The sequence below is a fragment of the Zonotrichia leucophrys genome, chromosome 2 (assembly GCF_028769735.1).
Source record: "Zonotrichia leucophrys gambelii isolate GWCS_2022_RI chromosome 2, RI_Zleu_2.0, whole genome shotgun sequence".
NCBI classification, from domain to species: Eukaryota; Metazoa; Chordata; class Aves; order Passeriformes; family Passerellidae; genus Zonotrichia; species Zonotrichia leucophrys.
In genome coordinates, this window is record NC_088171.1 from 105,874,786 (window position 1) to 105,901,508 (window position 26,723).

Genomic DNA, 26,723 nt, shown 5'->3' on the forward strand with positions numbered 1-26,723 from the left:
AGCCTCAGAATGCCTCAGACAGGTGAGGTAAGGCCACACGGGAAGCCCATTTAAACCAGTGGCTTTCTAATCACTACATACACAGAATATTTAAGGAACTGGAGGAGCAGCTGAGACAGCTCAGGGCTCCGATTTTCCTCCTTTCAGCAGATTAAAAAAGCCTCACTATCCTGGGAAGAAGGGAGAAGCTGATTTTTGCATCTCCAGTAGAAGGAATGAGATAGGAAAATTGGATCCTTAAGAGGAAGAGATGCTTGCCAATGAAGAAACACTATCTGCTTAGCAAATTTTTCCTTCTGTTGGAATGAAAATTAAACAACAGCAACAACCCAAGCCCAAAAAGTGCCTGAGATATTCCACAGCAGCCTGGCTGCAGCAGTTACCTGGGGGGACCCAGCATGTATGCTGGAGGTCAGTAGCAGGTCCTCAGGGTGAGACTCTTGGGCTTCTTTCTCCCTTTCTTATTCATTGCCATGAGCACTCCGAGGCTCTTTTTTACAAGCTGGCATGCTGGGATGAGAACCCCAGTAAGTGGCCCAGGTTGAAGTGTGCCTGTGTGTTACAGCAACTCGATGACTCAGGGAACAAATGTTTCCTTTTCTTCCCTCGGGGTGATGATGCATTGAGCTGAAGAGACCCAGGGAGAAGCAGACTGCAGGGCTAAAAGTCTCCTTCCTGGCAGGTGTGAGTCACTGGCAGGAACCAGGTAGCTACAGGAGCTGTAGGTGAAAGGCAGTTCCCCTCTGAAATTCCTGTGTAGATGGCACGTGGGACAGCAAGGAATGCAGAATGCCCTGGCTGCCTGGAGTTAAAGCGCTTTACCGGGCAGTTGAAAAAGTGGGGGCCATGTTCGAAATCGGAGGAGGTAGAATTTGAATAGTAGGTTTTCTTTTGGTGCTTTTCCTTTTGCAGGGAAGCAGGAAAAAATATTGGGCTGGGACTTGTCCACTTTGCTTGCATGCCAAATGTAAGTTTGGGTTTTTGTTTTTTGTTTTTTGGTTTTTTTTGTTTTTTTTTTTCCAGGGGAAGAGGGTTACAGTAATAAAAAACCTGCAGATAGCTACATCTGGAGGGAAAGCTGGTATAGCTGGCTTACAGAGATTTGGGTCTGGGACAGAGAGTCAATATACGTGTGAGTGGTACACAGGGGTATAGACCATTGCAGAAAAAGGGGAGGAGGCTGTTGTATGAAACATTTGGGAACTGCTGAGATGAAGTAAGCTGCTCCATTCTGTTGATTTGAAGGGCTCAAACACTTGACTATGAGATCTCAGCTGGAAATTGCAACTTGCAGCATGGAGAAGGTAAGGAGAAACTTCCCGAAGCACATCTGGGGAGTAATTCTTGAATGTGGAGCCCTTTTCCAATCTCTGTATGATGAGTCTAGGCCTCGGAGCAGCTGCACTCTGCAACAGTCAGCATGTTGGTACCTGAAGTGTGACACTCAGTGCCACACTGACAGGACCATGTGGACATGCCTGGAGTCACTGCTGCTTTATTGGCATTTTTTTGAAACCAGCTCTTGTGAAGTTGTAGACTGTCATCCACAGCCCTTTCTGCTAAGTGCTGTTATGTGTCTTAGTTTCTGAAAAGAGCATTAATTCTTCTGTTCGGTGTGAAATGTATACCATGAATTTGTTTCTCTGTATTCCAATAACCATATTTGCCTATTGGAAATTTTCAGGTTTTTAAAGAATTTTCTTTTTTTTTTTGTTTGCCAGGAGTAGACATCATAAATTACACCTTTAAGTCTTGGTCTTTTATGATCTGGTGCTAAGACAGCTGAGGCCACAAATGGCTCTTGGGTGACTGAAGGCCTCACAGAGAAAAAGAACTGTACTATGCATTGACTCGAAGGGATAAATGAGAAGAGGTGGATGTTCTGGAGCACGTATGATATGTCCTGTCTTAATCAGGAGGGTGGAACTAGATAATCTCTAGAGGACCCCATCAGCTTCAACTCCAGCTACTTTGGAATTCTGAACTAGGAAAAATGTTTTTTTAAGAGGTAGGTGTCTGCAGCCTTCATGGCCTGGAATTTCATTTTTGTTCTACTCCATCTTTTCAGTAAAAAGTACATTGAGAACTAACAACTTTCTCCCACCTTCAGCATTACCTACCTCTGTTGATGCCTGGATACTCAGATCACATGAAAAGCCAAATAAAGACCCTGTGAATTCACACTGTTTTGAATAGAGGGCACACTGTGGACTTTGGCTCACTTTATAAAAACTGTGTGAGGTACAAAGTTACTACACAGCAAAAATGTTTATGGCATTGATTCTAGCTTGTGTGTACCTTGTAAGGTCTGAGGTGTCTGCATTTTTTGTTTCAGAAAATCTGACTGGTAAAGCTTGAAGATACCCATATTAAAATTTGATTGTTACCACCTTGCACACTGTGCTTTTTCCCTAATGAGATATAAAGACACTGTACATGGGGGGTTGGGGGAGTACCAGCTTTACAGATTTTTGCTTGATGCAGCTTTAAAGATAAATGTCTCATGGAGATCTGTATAGGGATCAGGCCTAAATTAAGACAGTGCAGAGAGACAGAAATTCTGGCATTAATCATAATACTTTTATTTAAATGGTAAGGTGTGATTTAATGTAAGTGGTTTTATTTTCTTAATACTATATGCTGAAATTTGAACAGTACTGTACCTAAACAATTTTACAAATATAACACTAAATACACTGTTTATTGCTCTTTTTTTTCATGAACATAAAACCTGGAAATGAATACAAGAATAAATAAGGCACCCTACTAATATGCTATTTTTCTGTATTGTAGTAGCATGCAAAAAATTTCATTTTGCTTTTGCAAGTCACTCTCCTCATTTTTCTTACTAGAGAAAAAATAAGAGTTCATTATTTGGGCAAGTGCCTGTTTGAAAAGTCAAAACTTGAAACACTTTTTAATTTTCTTAACTCAACAGTCTACCTTACAAAACAGTTCTTGTATAGCATGTCCTAATTTCTTTTTCTAAAGACAAAAAGTATTTTTGTTCTTCCTTTGCTGTTACTAGGAAACATGCCTTGCAAGAGGAGTGTTCACGTACTGCTTGAGACAAAAGACCTGACTTGCTTTTTTTAGCTGCATTTTCTTCTTGTACTGACCCCGCTCAAAAGATAAAAATAAAAATGCAGAGGCATCTTTCCTGACTTCTTGTGCGTGGCTAGGCCAAATCACTGATCAGCAAAAGATGGCAGCTCCAGAGATGCTGCTTAAGGGCCTGTTCTAAATTTCAGTATGCCCTAAATTAGGGCTTCCCAGCAGTTTCAAAATCCATTCTGTCCAGCTGTCCTTTCTGCACACCGGCTGTCACTCTGTCAGGGCTCAGGAGAACCGTGATGCCTCGGCCGCCCTCACAACTTGTCAGCTGCTAGGGCAGAAGTTGGTTTGCAGTGGCTCCAGTGATTTGGGAACCTACTGCCAACATGGTGACAAATGACCAAATAAACAAACCAGAGGCACGACTATGGCCCTCCATCCCAACTTTCTTTAAACAGTTTGTTCCATTCTTTTCAGAAATGATATTAGACAAAAGGTTTGAATTTGTTTTTCTTTTTTAATCTAAAGCAGATTATATAATAATTTCTTGATGCTCTAATATTTATTCTTTAAAACTGAAATGTTCTTGCAAGGTAATATAAACACAGCAGGTTCAATCACCAAGTTAACCAGTTATATGAAGTATGTGTTACTTACTTATGTGACAACACCCAGCTTTACATAAACTCTGAAATGCAAAATGTCTTTTAATTACATAAGTTATTACAGTACTGTTTTAAAGGAATCTTTTGGTTATATGTAAACACTATAAATTAGCTCTTTAAAAAATAACCATGTAAGACAAGTATGGCATTGACATAGTTTAAAAAACAATAAACAGTCCTAAATCTGAATATTCTCAGGGCAGAACAGCAAAAGCAGGTATCAATCTAATGCTGTGGAATAACATGCTGAAATTTCAACTTATTTGAAGAATCAGTACTTTTATTTGATCCCTCCTTTTGTTGTAATATTTTAATATTTTCACCTTTAGTGCTCTAAGGAATGGGCCAAGTGGTACTATATGTGACAGGATAATATAAGCTCTTTTGAGTATTGCCATTCTAATAATAAAAGCCATCTAAATAAGGTCTCCTAAATACATACTGATTTAAATTAAAATCCTGAGGAATTATAATCTCTCTACTTGATAGTTTTGGTTAAGTGCAATTTGATGTATGCAGAACACTGTTTCATTTAAGGTCATTCTTAGTAAGGCATATTAAAAATAAATATAAAAGTGACAACATAATATTTAATTTCTTGCTACAAAATCTTAGGCAAAAATATTTTTGCATGTAGTAATAGACTTTATCCATTTGCTGGCTTACAGGAGTTAAAATTTGTGCACTAAGCTTAACTGCCCTTGTCAGAATGTGCCACTGTACTATTACAGTGGTCCAAAGCTACATGCTAAAGATTTTATTTCCATGCTCAAACACGGCTTGCACAAACTGCTTGAAGACTCTGTCCATGTAAGTGCACTTCCTTGGCCATATTCCTTCCAGAAAACCGATATGGCCTCCGCATGAAGTCAGAACCAAAGCAACGTTTGCGTTTTGTTTGGCAGTTTCTACTGGTATAGCTAAAAGGGAGGGAAAAACATTTTAAGTCCTTTACCTTCTATGAAATGCCAGCCATTGAAAAACTTCTCTTAAACATTTCTCATATTATGTACGAATAAATAGGCACAACATTAATATACACTTAAATGTATTAATTAATATTCACTTAAATGTCAGGGTTTAGAACCATAGCTGTATTAAAAACCATTTTTCTCTTCATCATTAACTCACCTTACCTGTGTGATTTTTTTTTCCCCTGGCTGCTGTAAAAATTCCAGCTTCATCTGTCTTTCACTCACACTGATGGAACAGCACCTATGTTAATGCATACTTAGGATTTGCTATAAATAGTGTAAGTAAAAGGACAGTCAGCCCTCTTAATTTTTAACTGTTATTGCAATATTCAACTTTAGAAAAGCTGATGAACTGGGACCTCAATTGCAATTGTGTGAGACTCCAAACACAGAACCTTTACTATCAGCTAATCCTACCAGCTAATATAAAAGATTACATTATATCTGATCTGCCATATGTTTACACCTGCATGTTTAGAGCACACCATGCAAACACACTGGGGGATGGTTCTTGCCCTGAGGAGTCCATAATCTAAGACACAAGGTAAACAGAGAAAGAAGAAGGGGCAAACAACAGTACAAGGACACAGAGAGCTGATCCATGCCACCCAGGAGATTAGTGGCTCTCTACTGAATAGTGACTGCTAGAAATTATTTTAGAATGTAGATTATTAGACTGGATAGTACAAGGATTTTTCGTTTGCTGGGTTAGTTTTCCTGATCTGATTAGCACCCTAATCTAGCTCCCCATATTAATGCCAACATCTGAACAGAGGCAGCCACAGTCAGCCTTCAGTGAGGTGGCAGTGGCCTACAATTAGCCTAAAGTCATCAGTAAATGACATCTGAGATATGCACTGATCTGGAAATGTGTAGGAGGGAGGCTTCAGTGCCTCCTATTTGACTCTGCATAGATGTGTGGCTTAATCAATTTCACCACCTGGGCAGTTCCCTTTCTGAAGGAAAATAGAGGTCACTTAGCACAGACTGACACCAGAGGAAGCATATGATTTTACAAAGGATACTCGGTGTGATGGGATCACCCTGGTATCATTTGAACTGGCTAACACAGCAGTGGAGCTTTACATGAAGACTGCAAACACCACTGATCTATAAAAGTTAAGTTATTTAAGCAAATTCCTCTGGAGTTTTAGGTATGCTAAGTAGACATCTGAATGAACAGAAATCTCAGCACATTTCAATAAAGAATGCATTTCAAATTTCCAGTTTTCAAGTAAGAAACTTTATGAAACAGAAAAAAATAAAAATCATGCAGATTTTTGGTTATTCAGGATTGACAGAAAAAGCAACAGCAAAACAAAAAAGCTTTGTCCAAAGAAGGGAATAGTAGCAGTTTCACTGTGTTGTCTAAAAAAGGTTATGACAAGAAAAGGTTATGACGAGGTTAAGACATATACTGCTCAACTAAAAACGCCTTGTCTACACTACAACACTAAGCAGCAAGTTGTTCACAAGATTTATATTACTTCTTCATTTACTTTAAAGTATTTTTGAATCAGATTCAATTTTGGGCATGTTCAGTTGTTCGCATCCTTTTCTGACTGCACTTCCTTCAGAGACACCTTCCACTCATTCCTGTTTCTAGGAGTCTGTTCCTTTACCCCTTTATACATTTGCTGTCTCAAAGGTCATTATCCTTCAATAGTCTCTATCTCTGCATATTACTGCCTTCTTCATAGATGTGCTCCTTACGTTCATTTGGGTGCTGGCAAACTCAGAGCTGTGTGCTTGAGATGCCAGTTTGCCTTCATTTTCAGCAACTGGAGTAGGAGCAGGGTAACCCTTTGCTTAGCCAAAAAAGGACCCCCAGCCAGAGTAAGTCACAGGAGAACTTGAGTGCAATGACTGTGGCGAACAGCTGTGCAACTTAAAATAGATCAGGGCAGAAGCACTGGACCTGTGGAGCCAGGGGAGCAGCCTGTGCCTCGGGGGTCCCTACCAGCAGTGCCTGGAATGCCACACTCTGTTCCACTTCAGGGCCTCAGCACAGATGCAAAACCAACTGCCTGCACAGCTGGGTGAGTGTCTGTTGTGAAGGTGTGTAACAAACTCCTTGCCTATAACATAAGGTACCTGACCATACCCTGGGGGAGCACAAACTGAGCTCCAGAGAGCAATGGGAGCTCTCTTGCCATGTATGTGAGGTTCTTTGCTACTCAGTGCTATCCATTTCTTTCACTCTTTCCCTCCTTTAAAAATTGCAGGCATCTAAGTAGTTTGTAGATTCCAGCATTTACTAAGTGATTTTGATTCCTTACTAGGAGAAGGAAACTGTGCTTCTTACTGTTTCTACAAGAAATCCTTGGCTTTTCTTTTGTTCAGTTGGAAAACTGAAAATACTGTATGCAGGATCTGGCCCTTTTAAAGCAATACTGTGGCCAGACTAAAAAGTCAGTGATGTAAAAGCCTAGACTGGGGAATAGCACATGCTGAGAACATGAGATGCAGAAAACAATGTGTTATTTCTTGCAATCCAACACATGCATCATTTTCAGACTCAGCACGCGCTTGTCTGGAGTTTTGCCTGAGTTAATCTGCTCAGCAATCTCTGATTTGCCTCTCTTGGATTCTGTGGAGGAACACATTGCCATGTACAAAGAGAGTGGCTGCAATTCACATCACCTTCTGCTGACTGCATAGAAATTTCCCCACTTATCTGTACCAAGCCATCTGCTCTTCTTCATCCAGTAGTCTGTGGTCCATGTTAAACAGAATCCCAAGAGAGAATTGGGGATCAGACACAAACCCCATGCCTGCTTCAGGCAATGAATCACACTTCCCACACCCATTCTGCAGCTGTCTGCCTGGTCACTGAGGGGACTAATAAACAGGCTTCTGTGCAAGGGTATGAGAAGGAATATGTGAGGAGAGACAGATTGACCTCCAAGTATCAAAGATAGGCATGAGAACCACATCAGTAGTAAGAGATTCAGGATCAGCTGCTAACTGGCATGAACATACCTCTTCACTCACTAAACAGGCAAAAACATGAGCGTCATTCAGTTTGACAGACTAGTTGCAACATGTAGGGAGAATGTTCCTTCTTGATAAGAAACTGCTTTGCTGGGGGATAAAAAGGAGATCATAATAAATGTCTCCTCTACTGTGCCAGCCCAGCTGGGGAAGCCTTACAGGCCACCAATCTCACCATGACCTCTGCATGTCTGTCATTCAGAGGTTGCCAGTGTAATCATAGCTCCCAAATCAGTTTGCTGGTGGTCATTCATTCCCAAACTGGTTGGCAACACTGTAGTGGGTGCCACGTGCTGCCTGGCTCCACACAGCTACAGTGGCTCTTTCCTGGAAGCCTACCAGTCCTGCACTAGGATGCTGATTATTTTCCATGCCTGGAAAGGTGCAAGCCACATGCAGGTCTTTAGAAATGTCATCTTCCCCATCCTGAAATTCCTTCTATTTATCTATGTTACTCCTCCCCAGCAGAGTTTCATGCTCTGGAGGTTCTCAGAAGAGAATTGAGTTGCTCCTCAGTGCCAAAATGCAAATGATGCTTGGCAGTGGTGTGGTACTTTTCTCAAGGCTGTTCCTAGGGACTGGTAGCTATCCAGTAAATAAAACCACAATGCAACAGAGTAAATTTTGCAATGTAAAAGGGAGATGAATGGAGCACTGGATGTATGTGTTCTAGGAGATAGGATTGCATGCCAAAAGATACCACTGTTCATTTTTCTCCACACATAACCTTGTACTTAAGTTTCTTTTGGCCAAAATCTGTACTGCTGTTTGATCCAGCAAGCACAGACCTGATTTGTGATCACAGAACCACAATGTGAATACTTATATGCAGAATTACTTCATTCAAAACCAGTTTGTTGTACATTCTCTGCCAAACAGAAGTTATTATTTTCTTAAAGAACAAAAGAAAAAACACATAAGTCACTGCTGTCAGACATTCCATTGTTTTGTTTGATTTCTCTCTGTTCCTTAAACTTTTAACTGAATTATTATCTGTCTGGCCATTTCTTGGTCATTTGGTCTCTTCTGACAACTGCATTCAACTGTGCTCTTTTATGTAACAGATGTACACTAACACCTAAAGCAATTCAAGTGTGAATTCAGGGGAACACAAAAGCTTCAGAGAGTTCAATAAAATATATATAACTGAGCTCAGACATGCACTTATTTGTCACAGTGGATCAGGAGGGAGCTGGCATGGTACCTAGCTCCAAGGGCAGGCTTCCAGCTTGGGCACAATGCTCATCAGCAGCAATTAGCTAAGCCTTAGTATAGTGAAATTCAAGTCAGATGCCTAATACACTACTTTAAAAGTCTCCTCAGAGAAAAATGCCACTTCAGATGAAAAGTTAAATGTGACAGTGATAATGAATGCTATCACACCATCTTCCTGATTTATTTTTCACATTTACTAAATACAAGGGCTTGACTTGGCTTTATTACATATTTCCTGAAGCAGTGGTTTGTTTAAATGTTATGGTGAGAGAAGTGTCATGCAATGAAGAAAGCATTTGTTTTCATTAGTCAGTATTATGCAATATGAGAATTGCATTCCAGAATTAAACTACAGATACATCAGCTGCCAAGCTCTGTGAACTTTAAACAGCAACATTAATGAAGAACTGCAAATTGATTGCTTCTTCATAATACTGGATTGAGGTCAAATGGCACATTTTCACAATACATTTAAAAATAACTGCTGGGAAGTACAAAGTGTACCAAAAAGCACATGAGAAGAAATGATCAGGTAGTAACAAGCAACTGAGGCAGCATCTGCACTTTTTAAGGGAAGTGTCTCTTTAGGTCCACAATATGTAGTGACAAAGCAGACTTAGGTTAGTATCCCTCAAGCTCTGTTACTGGAAGATAGATGTGCCTGGCTTTATGGAAACTATTTAAATACAAAAGAATTCTGGCACAGCTTTCTCCCTGGTGAGTTTTCTAGGCCAGTTTCCCAGCTCTTGGAAATTACAGCTATCTACAAGAGAACTGGAAGGTAGCTTAAAAGCTGGTAAGTATTACTGGGAGAAATGAGGCATGAAATAACCAGTCCCCAAAGTTAACAAAAGGCTGGGGTTTGGATGAGTATGAATTTTGTGGCTTTGAATCCATGATACAGTTGTGAGTAGAAACTGCCTTTGGTTGCCACAGGCTTCTGTGTGTCCACACATAGAAGTTTTTCAGTTAGAAAAAAAATGCCAGTTGCCAGAATAAAGTCACCTCCAAGAGTGACACCAGCCCTTTATGTTTGCTAACTTAAAACTGCTCACAGAAGATGTCAAGATCAACAAACTCCATTAACTAATGGTAGCAGACATAAATCCCAGGCTGCTAATTGGGGTGCTCTGTGTCTCCTGCCAGCACGATTCCTACTGAGGGTACACAGCACAAATGAAAAGGGAGCCAAGGATAGACAGAAATAACAGAGTCATGCTATTAGCAGGAAATCAGCACCGTCCTGGTGGCCTTTCTGAGGTAAACTTGTCTCCACAAGTACAAGGGTTTACAGCTAAGAGCATTAACTCTCTGGACAAGGAAAAAAATGAATGCCTAACCACCCAAATATCTTCATGGAGAAAGGCTGGTTACCATCAGTTTTAAGAGAAGATGGACAGTCATTACAATAGACTCTTATCACTTCTTGTTTCAGAAGTACTGGTGTTCTACCTCACCCCCCTCTACACTTCAAGACTTCTAAGGCATCCTCACAATAGTTTAGATACCTAATTTTATACAAACAATCATACCACTGTTCACCAAGACTTGTTAGTTTAACAAAAGAGCTTCAAGGATTGAGAGATTTACTACAGCTGTACTCTAAGGGGACTCAATCTTTGAGAACTCAAACTACACATCACAGAACTGCTGAGGCTGTAAGAGACCTCTTGAGATCATCTAGTCTAACCCCCTGCTCAAACAGGGTTACCAACAGCAGCTTTTCTAGGGCTGTGTCCCATAAGGTTGTGAGTATCTCAATAGATGGAGACCACACAAACTATGCCAGCATTTGACCACTCTCACAGTAAAAAAGTGTTTTCTGGTGTTCAGATTGAATGTCATAGGGCCAGATCAATAGCTGGCTCTTGAGAGCTGGAGATAGAAGGGGGCTGGAGTATCTGCACTATTTTTTATCTAGGCAACAAATGTCCCAGTCCCAGTCATAATGGGCTGGGAAAGGTTAACAAATTTTTTCAGGAATTGAGGCACACTGACTGGTTTACTGCTGCTGTCACTATGCCAACTAGGTAAACCCTGCCACAGTTATTAACTTCAGGCAGAAACCACAAACTAAGCTAATGCTAAACAAAGTGGTGAAGCCATTGTTCCTTCTCTCAGATACTCTGTGAAAGAAACAAGGCACAGCAGATGAACTCCCTGCAGTGCTATGGGGAAAGTCATGTCCAGAGTCCTAAGACCTATAAAAATTATCTTCAGAATCACTAGCCAGATTTTATATTTGGACATAGATTTTAGGGTCACAGCCCATCCATTCTCATTTTCAGGCCATTATAAGCTTATGAGAGAACAAGCAACTGTCTGATTTCAAGGAAAAAAAAAATCCCACAGAGAAAATAAATACAAAGGGACTAACTCTGTTTCAGAAAGCCTTTGAACTGCAATTTTTTAAAGTTACATACAGTATTCCACTTTAATACTGCTATGTTTACCCAGACCTTATTTTATTTTAAGCCTCTGTTTTGGCCAATGTAAAGGATAGGCAGTTTGGCTAATCTAGAGTGACCATTTTTTCCCCTCATACTAGGTGTCTGTCACCTCTTTACATTGTTCATGCAAAGCATGGGTGCTTTTTGTTCTAGAGAAGAAAAAATCAGACTTTTTCTAGTGCAATCTACTGGAGCAGCCCTTTTTATGTCTCTAACATTTGTCTCTAACTGGTCTTCAAACTATAAATAGTAACGTGTGCATGTTTTTGCATGTATTGTACATCTGCACACAGATAAACAGTACACACGAAGAGTTTCTTCCAGTTCTTTAATTTCTGCTTGTTGTTCTGATCTGTTTCCCTGCTCACTTTGGTTTCATGACTCATTCTGCAACAATCTCACTCCACTTGTGGTGGCAGAAGAAAACCTCCCTGAAATAAATCAGCTGTATAAACTACATTTTAAAGGTGTCAGGTGCTCATTGCTGAAGACTGTTGCCTCAAACAGCTGTTCATTTTAGTGGTTTTCTCCTACATTTGCTTTTGTTCTCCTTCTCTTCTCAGAAGCTATAACCAATACACAGACCACAGGAACAAGCACATATTTTCAGAATAGTTAGCAACAGGGTTTTGATTTTCAGAGGAAAAGAAAAATGTTCCTAATCACCACATGTTTGGCATGAAACAGAAAGAAAACGGAAAATGGAGTTTTCAGCCTGTTGCTTAGCTGATATTGATGGTTCTTATTCATTTCAACCTGCCTCCATCTAGGAGCTCACCTTGTGTGCATCTTTTTCCTTACCCTAGATTTTGGCCTACGTGATTAGATGTAACTAATCTAATTTAGTTGCTTTTTTTTTACTTTTAATTTACAGGCACGGGAGGCAACTCTGAGATCAACAGATGAGGATTTCATATCATCTCAAACATAAGAAACTCCCACACATTCTTTGTAGGGAACTCAAAGAATGGCAATTAAAAAAACCCACTTGTTTACAGTTTGAATTCTGAATGTCTGCATCCAGACAGAATGACATCAGAATCCAAGTTCCTTTTTTATGGGTTCTCTTCCTACTTGGTAACAGAAACAGGTACTTCTGAGAGGGCACTACATCTGGTATCTTTCTTACAGTGAGAAAACTCACATCCTTAATGTGCCTCTTTCTTTCTTTTGACTGTAAAAACTCCACTAATGACTAATGAGGCCACCCCATATACTTTTGCACTAATCAAGTCTCTCCATCATCATCTGTTTTATATGTGCAAGACTGAGCTCTCCATGGAAGTTTTGATCCTACGTGCAAGTAACATTTCAATACACTTCTACACATAGGTCTGAGTTTATTCTCAAACCTATGTGCTTTGTCTTAATAACTGCATATACAGATAAATATATTTTAAAAAGCCTAAACTTACCATGACCTGGTGAGAAAACATCATCCACAGAGTTTAGACATAACACTGGAATTCCTACTGACTTCAGCTTGCGACATGGGCTAGCATCTTCATAGTAATCATCAATTGAACGGTAGCCAAACATGACTGAAGTGAACTGCTTATCAAATTCTCTAATAGTTCTAGCCTGAAGTACAGAATTCAAATAGGGAACTATGTCAGAATTTGGAAAATAGCATCCAGCTCAAGCAGAAGTAACAATTTCACATACCTTCATCACAAGATCCATATCAAATAATTTCTCCAACATTTGTCGATGCCTAAAAAGAAGAATGTAAAAATTTGAGGGCTTGTATTTTTGTTATATAAACAAACATAGAAGTTCTCTGCTTTACAGATACATTTATAGAAGTAACTGTCTAACTTGCTTGTTTTTAATTTTCTATCATATGAATAATGTGGAATCCAAGACCAGAATAATTGTTCATCCATATGTAGGTACATCCAGCAACATAGTAAAAATCTGCATAAGCCATGAGAAAGATGCCAAAGATAAGAGAACTTAATATTTGGAAATACAAAATACACCCTGGTTTTAGAAAGCCAATGATGAACTAGGTCTTTCTGTGCTTTTGCAGCCAATACTAACTTAAAAAAATATTATATATGCAAATCTACTCAAAGTGAATATGTACAAGTCTAAAAATTTTAAAAATCCATTTACTTCATCTATGGATACAGAAGTAAATTGGGCTTGTTGTGAGTCCCTTGAGCAGCATATAAATTTAGTCACATTGATGACAAACTTTCTTGAAAAGACCTTCCGATTTCAAAACTTACCAAATAATGCACAAACTAGAGTTCTTACAGCATTAATTTTGCCAATTTCTTTATACCTCCTTTCCATCTCATGTTAAAATCCTTCCACCTTGCTAAATAGTTCAGAAGGCAACTCACCTGCTGATAGAGGATTGTAGACAAGTGGTCAAGTAATAGTTGAAAAGAAGCCAGTTTAGTGGCTTCTCCAGAGACTCTATAGATTCAAAAACATTCCAACCCGCAGAGAAAATTGCAGCTGCCATTAAAGGAGTGTCTCTGCCAGTTTTCCCCAGGTAATTTAAAAGAAGCATGCTACAAATGAAAAACAGAAACATACATACTATCAAACTGTTTGCTTCAATTTAGAGTAAATGTAACAGCCATGTTTTTGTCTGTTTTTCTATAGTTTCTTGTATGAGTCCTACAGTTGTGCCTAGTACACCTAGAAGGCAGTCACCTAATCAACATATGACTCATGAAGTTTACTTTCTCCACTATCAGAGAGGAACAGGGTAGGGTGTGAGTAGGAGTGCATTTAGAAATAGAAATGTAGTTACTAGTCTTACTTAAATCACTAAAGGGAGGGAAAAGTCAAATGATTCTAACTCATGGAACAAGTATTCCCAAGTGTTAGTAAGTTTTATCATCTTACAAGCTCCTGGTCTCCCTGATGTGATAAACCTGATCTGTGTGGCTGACAAACGCAAGCTGGCCCTGGCACACCTGCCTCACTATGAAGAAGTCTTCTGAGATTAAGGTAGTGCCATTCCCTCACCTCACACATAAGAAAGAACATAGCTCTTCTTTAACACAAAATATGTGAAGTCTTGGATAATGAAAAAAACTAGAGAAACAAAATTATGACCTAAATAAATGGCTCAGGTCTCGTCTTTCTGACCAGTTGCAACTTACAGTCTCTACTGCTAATGTTCACTTGAGTTGAAAATGGGGGGAGTTCACAAGTATCTACCCTTCAAATGTAGAAAAAATAAAACAGCACAAAGAGAGTAAAACAAAAATACTGGAGGAAAAGCTCTAAGTCTTACTTTATTGCCTGAGACCATAAAGTTTACAAGAAGCATTTTAATTCCAGATCTTCAACACAAACAATTGCAGTTGATTAGTAACATTAAGATATCTCCCTGGATTGCCACACTCTGTACCTTGGCTCTACTGTACTTCCGGAGACAGCAACCTTTAGCAAAGACATGATGAACCAGTCTTCCATCACAGAGACTTTATCCCTCTGCACTACCTCCCATATCATAGGATGGCAGTCCAATAAACCAACCAAAAACGTTGCAGTAGCAGAAGCAGCACTTCCCTAACAGAATTCACAGAGAATATGTGGTAGAGAGAAGGCATAGGAATCTTTATGTTACAAAATGAACTCCTTTTCCACAATAATACCTAAAGAAGATAATAGAACAGGTGGTCTTTCATTTACATTTATATATGTCTGTGAAGTGAGCATCTATTTTAATTCTTAACTGGGGCAAATCTGTCTTATATAGATTATCTGACTATTCAGAAAATTCTGAAAAGCAATAGATGATAAAAAATTCCTTAAGACAAGTGGATGATTTTTGCAGTATGTCCCTGTTGAGATTCTTGCTCCTGCTTAATTTTAAATATGCAATGCTCCAATTAATTTTGAAGCAAGGAAACAGTTCTCATGCAGATGATTATAGACTATTCCAGTGTTCTGTACAATTAAGCATATGCTTTCTGGTTTTGGTTCAGGATTTTAAAAACATATTGGAGAGGGGAGGTGGAACACCTTGCCTAAAATTGCCCAGTGGTGCTGATTACATATAAACCAGGTACACAACACAGATTCCCTGTGCCATTGTAACAGACTTTGCCAGTATTTTGGATAAGCCAAGGATGGAAATGACTCTATGGGCTGATGCAGCCTTTTGTACCAGTCTCAGAACTGCCAGCTTCTACCACACTTTCAGCCCTTCATAATTGCCAGGCACAGGGAATTGTAGCTATTCCAGCATAACTGCCACAGCAAGGCACAAGCAGACCAGATTTCTGGAGAGTGTTGAGGACAATATTTTTATATACAATCAAGGATCTAAATAGGAAAAATATTCTTTGGATCTGCTATTCATATGAAAGGAAGAACTGGTCAGGTAGAGAACAGTCATGGCCACTGAGATTATTTGATAGTGGATTTTTAAGATGAGAAGTAAGTGGGTAAAGTAAGCAGCAGAATTATTATACTGGAGAGAGTTGGCTTTCATTTACCCAGGGATCTGGTTGGCAAGATCTTGCATAAGATGGCCCTAATAAGCAAAGGGAACTTTAAGGATAACCAAACATAAAGCAGAAGTGTGATACATTCTGATATGCAGGAAGTTGAGCAAGAGTAGCAGAAGACCACATGGAGGAAAAAAACCCTTCTGACCAATTTCAAGGAGGAAGTATCCTTAAGGTGGAAGACAGGTCATCTACCTGGGAAAATAGTCATTGCCCAAGCATGCAGGGATGCAGTTAGGAAAAATGAAGTTCAGCTGGAGCTGGCACAAGCAAGGGATGTGGAAGACAACAAGGGAAAGGTTTCTGCAGCAAGAACAGCTTCTGTAAGTCTTTTGGTACAAAAGATGACTCAGAACAAACAACATCCTCAGAACAAACAACATTGTCTTCTTTCCCCTCATCAGTGAAGCCAGTCATCTCCTCATAGAATGCCATCAGATCACCTGGCCATGTTTTGTCCTTGATGAAAACAGTCACCATTATTCCCCATATGCCTGGAAATGGCTCCCAGAGGATCATCCTAAAGAACTGAAGTTAGGCTGACTAGCCTTTTTCCCTCCTGGAACCACTGTTCAACAGAACAGGGAACCTAGTGACTAAAGATTTATGAAAAAGCAAAAAAATACCAGTCTTGAACAAATATGTATTTATCTCAAAGCTACTACAAGTCATTGATAGATTAATGTCAATATACAGTAGTCTATATTAATATCAATGTATGTTGGCTGTATCTGCCCATCTCCCACAAAATTTATCAGAGAAAAGGGAAGTCTTAGGAAGTTACCACTGTGTCTGCAGAGGAAAAGTCTCCTCTGCTACGATTTTTGTTAAAGAGGCTGCTGGAATATTTCTGCTAGCTTCTAGCACTGTTTTTTTTCCCTAAGAAACTGTGCTATCATTGTTCTCACTGTGCTTTCTGGAGAGAAGCCAGGACACAGCAAGTCTTAACACCACATGCTCTACCAATCCATATCAGTTTGAACAACAATACTGCTTCTTGCTTCTGAGCCAGACAGAGCAGATATCCACACCTCTTCCAGCCTAACCTACCCACACACTGCAGAATACAGAGTGAAGAAAAATCTTATTGCCAGAGGTTGCTATGAAACATGGTGTATTAGCTCAAGATCCTATTTTATATCCCTCTGTTCTGAAGACAGCCTCCCTAGTTTCCGAAGACTGTATTGCCTGTTTGGCTGTCAATCTGCCTGTCATTGTTTCCTGTCTTTCTCCACCCCTCTCCCCCCAGTTTTTAAATGTTTGCCAATTTCAGCCTTCCCTAACACAGAGGCAAAGCCTCAATGATACAAAGTTTCTAAAAGTCTTCTGCATACTAACTGTTGGAGAGAAACCCGACTTGCTTGCATGTCAGTAAGCAATGCAAGTATTCCAGAGTAATAATTTACAATCAGGCTACACCAGTCTTATGATCACAGTTAAGCTGAGGCTTGTGTTACACAACCTTACCCTCCCATAGAAACACCTGCTGCCATAAGTGGAGCTGAGGGGTGCAAGCTGTGCACATGATGAATAACAGTCTCTAAGTCCTCTGTGTTAGCTGCACAGTAAGTCCTTGGTGTCTGTAAGGAGTCAAGAGGGAAAAAAAAATGCCGTCACAAGCTTTTGTATTATCCTTTAAGGACAAAGCAAACTGAGCAGTGGATCATTATATAAGAAGATAAATTTAGCATTTATTGTGAAGCTTCACTAAATGGCAAATAGAAATCCAGAATGTTTCACAAGGAGGTGAAGGAAGGAGTTATACTTGTTATCATTACAAAGTAAAAGCAGTGACAGGTACCTTCAGTATCTGCAACCTCCAGGTCATTAGACAAAATCTGAAGAGAGAACAATGTGCTAAACTAGACAGAACTAGATCAGAATTAGATAGACACTGATATTTTTAAAATACCCCAAGGAAATAGAAATTATAAAGGCTGTAGTTTACAGAAAATGAAATGATAACAACAATTTTACTATATTCACCCACATTCAAATGCAAAAGAGAGCATTAGATTTCAAGTTCTGTCAGTCAGCATTTGAAAACTAACCCATATTTAGATTTTATGTACAACACAACCAAATAAACAGGTCAATAAATTCTCCAGCGTGGTTTACTTAATTTAGCAAATTATTCAATTAACTAAAGCAATGAAACATATATTATCTGTTCTTTATCCATCATTAGTGTCTCTTTAAATCCTGAACTGAGACTTGGAATGACTTCTGCTGGCATCAGGTTGGGTAACCCCTTGGGTAAGATGTGGATAACCACTTCCCTGCTATTGAAGGAGAAGCACAACTTTTGAGCCTCTCCTGCACAGATACCAGGAACAGTCCAACCTGAGGGATTATCTGGGGCAGTTTGAGGGAGACAAGTCCATTCAGGCACCATAAGAATCAGTGACATGAGGTTTTTTTCTAATGGTGTTGTTCAGACCTCATCTACAGAGAAAAAAAGTTTTTAACTTTAGAGCTGCTCAGAACATGTTAGTGACCTGGACTTAACTATAGGTACTGGCTGAACTGCCAAAATTCAGTGACACGTTAACACTAAATATAAAAATATATAACTATGAGTGAATGGAACTTTGCTATTGCCTGAAGGAACAATGGATTTCAAGGGTGTTTTTAAAAATTGCTTTCAGTTAAACTGCCTGGCTATTTGTGGGTGATTTTAACAACACTAAACTAATTACTTAGAACACATTTAACAAGAAGATTGAAATGTTGACGTCAAAGATGAGGAAATGGAAAGAAAAGCTAAATCTAGATAATTAAAACTAAACACATTTTTAATTTCCATTTATGTTGCATTTTCATTTCTCATCCACATTAATCACTTCTCACTGTTTAACATCCTATTAATTATAAACAGTGTGAATGTGTTTTATTTTAATTAAATTGTCAACCTTACAAGGAAAAATAAATTATTTTTGGTAAGTAGCATCTAATATATTTTAAGTGAAAGTGTATTTGATTAAAATTTAGAACACTAAAGATATAGCAATTCGTTTTAAATTTAAGTAATTCCAGACAGTTTAATGTTTAGCTATTTACACTTTGTATGAAGATATTTTAAAATACCATCTTAGCTCACAGTGGCTGTGGTCAATATGATATTTGATTATTCCAGAGCAATAATTCACAATAGCTTTCAAGAATCAATGAGTACAGTATTCTTTAAGTAGCTATTATTTGTTGCAAATTTGAATCTATCTTTAAAGTGACTAGAAAAAGAACTGCTTACATAACTAACTTCTACTGTGGTGCTTAACTATGCTTCAGACTCATTAAGTAGGGATTTTATACTAAAGTGTTGAAACCTCTTTGCAGAAAATGTGATAATTTTAGCTGGTTTGCTGCACCACAAGAACTTATAAAGCTTAAAGATGTAAATCCGATTACAGTAAAATACACACAATGTATCCAAACAAGGGATCTTTTCTCTAAATGTTTCAGAAATTCATCAATAAGGACTTTGTGTGTCACAAAACTGCTTTGTAGATCCATCTCCAAAAGTATGCAGAAAACTACTCTTAACATGGCAATATTTGCATTGAAATGCTTTATCTGATTATGGAAAAACATTCTGAGCTTTTTAAAGTTTGAAACCAGGAGATTTAAAAAATGCTAAACAATACTGAGTATTATGCACATTCATTCCAGCTGCAGAATTGTCAACAGAACGCATATGAAAAAACAAAGCTTATTCAGCAATATTTCATCAGGCCTTGTCCCTAGCTGCAAAAAACGTTTAGCTTCAAGATTTTTTTCATCTGAGGAATGGCCAGTTATTTCTAAGCCAACATGATGCTTCTGTCCCAAAAAAAAATGTCCTCTGCAGCTGAGTTTGTGTCATGATTGCTGAGAAAAATACAAGAACGCATTTAACTTTCAGGCTACTTCTATCCATGTAAAGCTGGTTCATTAATTTATTAACATGTAGTATGGATCAATTTTAATGGCACATCTTTTTAACCATATCAAAAATATAGTTTAAACTGGGAAAGAAATTACAGTGGATTATATCTGGATATGTATGTTAAATCAAGGGGAGAAAATTGCAATGATTGAGCAGAGTTGTGCACATTTTAGATACTGCACTATTTTTGGAAAGAAAATGTAAGGATTGTTCATTTTAGTGTTACAGATATTATTAATTGAATAATTTCCTAAAATGAAATGTTCAGAAAAAATTGTGTGTTGAACAGCTGACCCTCTAGGGTTTCAAAATAAAAAATTAATATTGGCACATGATTGATATACCAGATGGCTGAATTATCTTTGCATTTTCAACCCATGCTCTGAGTTTCTCTCATTTAAATCCAACTGTACAAATAGGCACAAATGATTTCATAATTACCACTTATAAGTGAGAGATGTTTATCTTAGAAGTCATCCTTACCAAAAGCTCCTCGCCAGCAATTCCCCGATTGTTAAAAACCACGCATCTAAAAATTGAGACAGTAAATTCAATTGTGCGCATTGTTAATTCCACCAGAAGAGATAACTTAAGCACACAAAAAAATGAAAGCACATAAAGGAAAATGAGCCACATCTATGAACAAGTTCAGCACATAAATATTTACAGACCTGCAGATCCTAGAGGCTGACCTGTGTGGGACAAGCTTTATAGCAAAATGGAGTTCGCTGAGGTCAGTGGGACTACCAGAGCTCTGTGATTTGCCCAGGTCAGATTGCAGGGTGAGAACCCCAAGGCTCAGCTGAAGGTGGTACAGACATGTCCTGCCTGCACTCTGCAATGAGCTCTGACAGTGCAGGGCCCAGCCTAAAGCTGTGTTCTGAAAAAAGAATGTCAGAGATCTGTGTGTAGACATCCCCCAAAGCTACATAATTCTACTAAATTGGAAGAAATGAGCCAAGTCAAAATTATAATGACAGCTGGATCTAAGTTGCAGGTTCTTGGGAATGTATTTTTTTTTTAATCTGGTACAGCAGAAGCTTGTGGTCTCTCTGTCTTGGTGGGAGTCTGAATCTTCTAGCAGTATTACCATGATTTAAGAATCCATACTTTCTCAATAAATATTACTTTTCTATTGCTCTTCTACCATCTCCCATTATTTTATTAAATAATATAAATACTTAGATAGGTTAAAGGCATGAAAGAATATTTATTTTTATGTTTTTATCAAATGTTGCTATTTAAAAACAAAATTAGAGCATTCTCTTGAATTCTGACATAAAGCTCCACTTTGTAATATTCTACCTTCTTCCCTTAGGGGATGACATGCGTATAAAACTTCCAGTTTAAAAATTAATAGTAACAAGTTGCTGATTTCAGGGTTTTCCTCTGATATTTTTTACTGCTAAGTTTTAAGGTGATTTAAAAAGTACTTTGAACTATTAAATACTTTCACATTTTAGTAAAGTAGTTATCTAAATAGAGAATAGATAGCCAAACACGTAGATAAAAGCTAATATATACATATTCGAAGAACTTACTGGAGTCAGCACCAGAAGCCAATCTGCAAAGACAAAAATCTAATATTCCAAATACAGATCCTGGAACAATGACAACTTATTTTAATGCGCAGCAGCAGCATTATGGTTACATAAAGGAGTCTACTCATTGACTAATCCACTTATTTTACCCAAATCTGACCAGAAGCCTTAAGAATGAAACTAAATTACACAGTGACAATGAAGAGGTGACAGACCCCCTCAAAAGCCATCAGTACGAGTAGGCTAGCTCTCCTTTCTGCACCCAGGAATTTGAGGCTGCTGAATCAAGCAATTTTGGCATTCAGAAGCTGACCTCCTCCAAGGCCTACTGCCAGCAACCCATCCACACAAGTCTTCTTGGAGCTGAATATAAACCCTTTCTCTAGAAAGTGTAAAGGTTAATACCTAATATGATATAATAACTATAGAAGCAGCAGCAAAACCCTTTGCAGACTTAGCTGGCATTCACTGCAATCTCTGGGGCACATCTGTAGATACTAATGTACTGCCTGTTATATAATTCCACTATGATTATTATTACTAATAACACTTTCTTACATAAACTACTGTATTCAGATCTCATTTGCCTTAGGAAAGGATCTGATACATATACATACTGATACTGGATCCTACCAGAGGCAGCAAAATGAACAGCAATAAAAACAACAGTACCTATATCCCAGTGTTTCGCTTTGATGGATCATATGAAGAATGTAGGATTCCTTGCTTGTTCCTGTCAGGCCAGGCAATAACAGGACAGTGGGTCTTGTGCTGGCATCGGGGTAGTATGAGCTGTCATTATTATCAAACCAATCCAACGAAATCTGTCCTCCATCTGCTGTTTTAATGAGCTCACTGAAAGGTACATTTTAAGACAACACTGATCAGATTGAAAAATACATACATGCAATTAAGAGTACTTGCAGTTTACAGATTAAGAGGTATGAATTCTGCATTTTTCATTATGTTGTAATACTCAAAGTGTCACCTGACTAGGCATGTCTGGAGTCAGAAAGAGTTACACCTACAGCTGACAAGAGTTAGAACAGTCAATTTGCAGGGTAATTCCTGTTCAGTAAATGAAGTCAGTAAATGAAGACATGGCCTTTCATAAATTGCTGTTGATGTACTGGAAGCTTGTAACTAATGGATTTTTGGCACTGCCTTGAGTTTTATGCTGGCATTTTTGTGTACTGCAGATTTCCTTTGAATCATCTAAGAATCTTTTGATAGCACACTGGGTAATGCTGTAAGCATTTGTCACAATTTTTTTCCCCTCTTCATCCAAAGAAGTAGAACGTATGATGGATGGTTATGTTTTAAACATACACTACGGCATCTTTCACCCCGTATCACTACAGACTGTGCTAGAATGCACTCTTATAGCATATATCTTAATAATGCAACAAATACTGTAATATCTCTGGAACATATGCATGCCTTAAACAATGACAAAAAAGTTTCGTTCTTTATTTTAGAAACATACAAATCTTCCCACTTCCTGGAAATTTGAACAGTTGAAGTTCTACTTTACTTTCATAATTTAGAAAAGTAGTTATCCAAATAGAGAAGAGATAGCCAAACGTAGATAAAAGCTAATATATTCATATTTGAATGGTTCGAGGGAGTTGGTGTGGAAAGTGCTGAAATATAAGCCTACCTGGCATTTGATTTTTCTTTTGAAATTCTTGGTAGTGACTACTGCAGATTTCAAAGGTGACCAGCCTTGTCGGACTCATTAGCTCAGCTTTGCCCTTTTTCAGTAATGGGAAGTAGATGCACTGCTAGTACTGCCAACACAATCTAAAATGGTGCAAAATAAGCACTGCTCCATGGAACTATGTTTCTTTTCTCAAAACCCTTGAAATAAAAGTGTACAAGAAGGACTAGAAGAAGTAGACATGGCCATACCACTGAAATGTTTCCTAGTTACTAAAACTAAGGGAAGCTGCTAAATGCTAAATCTATTCTACCGTGCAAGCAGAGCTGAAACAACTTGTGTTGCATCCAGGTTCCGGCGCATAAAAGTCCCTCTCCTTAGGTCTTGTGCCAAATGCCTCATTTGCCAGACTAAGTCTCATTTCTGTGTGAAAGAGATCGGCTGAGGACAAAAAACAAATATAAGGGATTTTTCCCCTCTTAGAATGAGGGAAATGTTGCCTCTTTAGGCATGCCTCTTAGGCATGAAAGAACACAACAAAAACTCCACAGGTAAAAGTTACTCTGGAAATCCCAGAAGTTCTGTATATTCAAAACAAGGCTGAATGTGGCCATGCTACGGTTAAGGTACAATGTATTGGTTTAATGGGCAGATACAGTGACTGCATGACCTTTGCAGAATTATGGCATTCGAACACCAGAATGTTTGATAAGCCAAGTAACTGTGCTGCCATTCAGAGGGGCCTCTACAAGTGGCAGAAATGAGTTGACAGGAATTTCACAAAGTTCAATGAGGGGAAGTGCAAAGTCCTGGGCCTGGGAAGGAACAACCCCATGTACCAGGAGAGGCTGCCCATCTGGAAAACAGCTTGGCAGAAAAGGACCCAAGGGTGCTTCTGGTGGACACCAAGTTGAACACGAGTCAGTAATGTGCCTTTGCAGCAAAGATGGCCAAAAGTCTGGAGGCTGTGGAGGCTTAGGAGGAACTATAGCCAGCAGATTGAGGGATATGATCCTGCCCCACTATGGAGCACTGGTGAGGCCACATCTGGAGTACTGAGTCCAGCTCTGTCCAAGGCAGACATGAACATACTGGAGATAATCCAACAAAGGACCCCAAAGATGATGAACAAACTGGAGGAATCTCCTATAAGGAAAGGCTGGGACAACTGGGACTGCTCAGCATGAAGAAAAGGCTCAAGGGGAACTTAGCAATGTGTTTACATACCTGAAGGGAGGGTGCAAAGAGGATGGAGCCAGGCTCCTTTCAGTGTTGCCCATTGACAGAACAAGAGGCAATGGGCCCAACCTGAAGCAAGGGAGGTGGCCTCTGAATATCAGGAAATAAATTTTCAATGTGAGAGTGCGCCACCGAGCACTGGCACAATTTGCCCAGGGGTATCATGCAGTCACCATCCTTCTGGAAATCCAAAAGCTATTTTGACATGATCTGGGGCAACTGGCTCTGGGTGACCCTGCTAAGGCAGGGCAGCAGGAATAGCTGACCTCCAGAGGTCTTTTAACACCTCATCCACTGTGTAAACCTGTGCACATATAACCACATCAGTTCCTATATTGTCACCCATATTTCAGTGCTACAAAACTCTGAACTAAAATAGGGCCATTTGGGAACACTGACCTTTCAAACCTGCTTCATACTGAATCCACGATAAAGGTAGTTCCAAGTCTATGACAAAGTTGTAAAGGTGGGCATAAAGCAAAAAAAACCAGGCACGAACTTGAGCAAAGGCAGTGGGTGTGACACAGAGTAAGAGAACAGCTGGATATCAAATCAATCACTTTCCAGAATGAAGGCACTTACTTCCTGTACTGTACTTGGGGTCTAGATGTGATAAAGGGGCGCAGGAGTGTCTGCACCCGACCTTCCCAGCACCAAATCGTGGGATAGTAAGTTTCTGTCACAACAGGGCAATATTCCTCGAGAAAGCGGCAGAAACGGTCATTGCTTGCCACCAGCTGGGGTTTCTAGGAAAAGAGACTACAGTCAGACATGGACATTCTTCTAAAACAAATTAAAAAACAAAGACATAAAGCTTATTTAAATCCTCTCTCAGTGAACTAATTTATTGCATATAATCATTTGCAATGCTCTTACCTTTAATGGTACAGAGAGAAGTAAATGAAAACCAAACAAAATGCCAAAATGCCCAAGCAAAAAGTGAAACCCATTAAGCATAATGGACTCCTTACCCATTTCTAATAACATATTGATCTATCTCTAATTTTACCAGCATTGTATCTTCACTGACATATTAAAATCATGCTGTTTCTTAGTAAACAAGAAAGGTTTTACCAAGTCTGTTTTCTTGGACCACACAAAATGACATTTAATTCATGCATGCACTTTGACCGCAGTACCTTTTTTAACCTGGTAGGATGCTTCTTCTCCCATCTCATTCTACAGTACACAAGTGCATCGGGTCCTCCTCTCTAATAATGCTCTGCATGTAGACAATTTGCTTACAGTTTCCATTTGTTTACCAATTAACATGGAAAAGTCCCTGTATTCCAAACAGCTCATGTTTTACCAACTATATTTCTTATACCTCTCTGTCACAATGACTCCTCAACATACAAGCATTAATAGGACAATAACACTTGCTTTGAGAAAAACCATTCCACATAAACAGCTGTAATGGCACATCCTCCCTTCGTTTTTCTCCTCTCACCAAAATCAAGTACTCTCTTCTCTATGAAGAGGAAGGATATGTTCCCAGCGGTTCTCTGAAGGACTGTGGCAACACTCAGGTCCTCGACGGTCAAAACCCTTTTGATATGCGTATTTTCAATTGATTACGCATTCAACGAGGCGCTCTCACCAGGGGGCCACTTCAGATCTCGTCAGGCTCACTGTATCCAAGCAATTTGCGATTGCCTAATTCATCTGTAAAACTACTGCTGATGAGCCCCCAAACGCTGCCATGGTGCCCCCAGAGGTACTTAGGATGGTACCGACGGGGACACAAGGGCAGCAAAACTACTTGATCGCTTGCCCTGCTAGTGAACCAAGTAGGTCGGGTTTTTGTTGTGCAGGGCAGTCTCCTAACCTCCCTTTCCAAAGCATGGCAGCTGGCCAAGCTCTCCAACTGGTACAAACGCATTTTGGGGACCGCCGAGACTGGAGCCCCCTTCCCCTGCCAGACGGAGCAGGACCAGCGGAGCCCTCCCTCACCGCAGGCCGGCGGCCTCCGGGGGTCACCGGCGGCCCCTGCGGAAGACGCAGCCCCGGCGGCCGGGGAGGCTGCGCTGCCGGGCCCGTGTGGGCTTCGAGCGGGGTTTCGGCCAGTCGGGACCCCGGGCCGGCACCTGCAGGGGACGGACGAGGATTTGAGGCGGACAGGGCGGCCGCACAGCCCTGCTCCCCCCCCAGCCATTTCAGGTGCGATCCCCTCGCCTGCGGGCGGTGGGTCGCGGTGACCTTCGGGGCTGTCCCCATCGGCGGGACACCTGCGGAGCTCGCCCGCCCCGCCGCCCTCCCGCTCACCTTGGCGATGCTGTTGAGGTAGTAGCAGGCGTAGGCGACACCGAAACCCAGTACCAGGGACAAGCCCACGCCGGAGCCGAAGAAGCCCACGCGGACCTGGCTCTCCAGGTAGAGGGAGAGCTCCCTGGTCAGCACCTGCCAGTCCATCGCACACGGGGACGGCACGGCAGGACACCACACCCCGGCTGCCGCGGGCGAGCCCACCCCGGCGCCGAGGGGGGAGGAGGAGGAGCGGGAGAAGGAGGAGCTGGCGCCCGCCT

General features: G+C 40.0%; 1 protein-coding gene and 1 long non-coding RNA gene across 2 annotated transcripts; one reads left to right on the forward strand and one right to left on the reverse strand.

Annotated features, from left to right (window-relative positions):
* LOC135444384 (uncharacterized) lies at positions 1–2,565 on the forward strand. The gene is made up of 5 exons (XR_010439209.1): positions 1–411; positions 913–967; positions 1,246–1,304; positions 1,722–2,008; positions 2,111–2,565. It is a non-coding gene; the product is annotated as an uncharacterized LOC135444384 (long non-coding RNA).
* On the reverse strand, positions 2,559–26,723 carry ABHD3 (abhydrolase domain containing 3, phospholipase). Its single transcript, XM_064705962.1, has 9 exons — positions 26,464–26,723; positions 24,781–24,944; positions 21,972–22,154; positions 20,242–20,287; positions 17,301–17,413; positions 13,704–13,877; positions 13,018–13,066; positions 12,768–12,933; positions 2,559–4,639 (listed from the first exon to the last, which is right to left on the reverse strand). The coding sequence occupies exons 1-9, from the start codon at positions 26,608–26,610 to the stop codon at positions 4,461–4,463; spliced, it is 1,221 nt and encodes a 406-aa protein (XP_064562032.1). The 5' UTR covers positions 26,611–26,723; the 3' UTR covers positions 2,559–4,460.

Coding starts and splice junctions, on each gene's coding strand:
- ABHD3 (XM_064705962.1), bottom strand. CDS start 26,610: ATGGACTGGCAGGTGCTGACCAGGGAGCTCTCCCTCTACCTGGAGAGC. Junction 20,288..21,971: donor AGCGAAACACTGGGATATAG/GTACTGTTGTTT, acceptor CTCAATTTTTAG/ATGCGTGGTTTTTAACAATC. Junction 12,934..13,017: donor ATATGGATCTTGTGATGAAG/GTATGTGAAATT, acceptor TCTGTACTTCAG/GCTAGAACTATTAGAGAATT.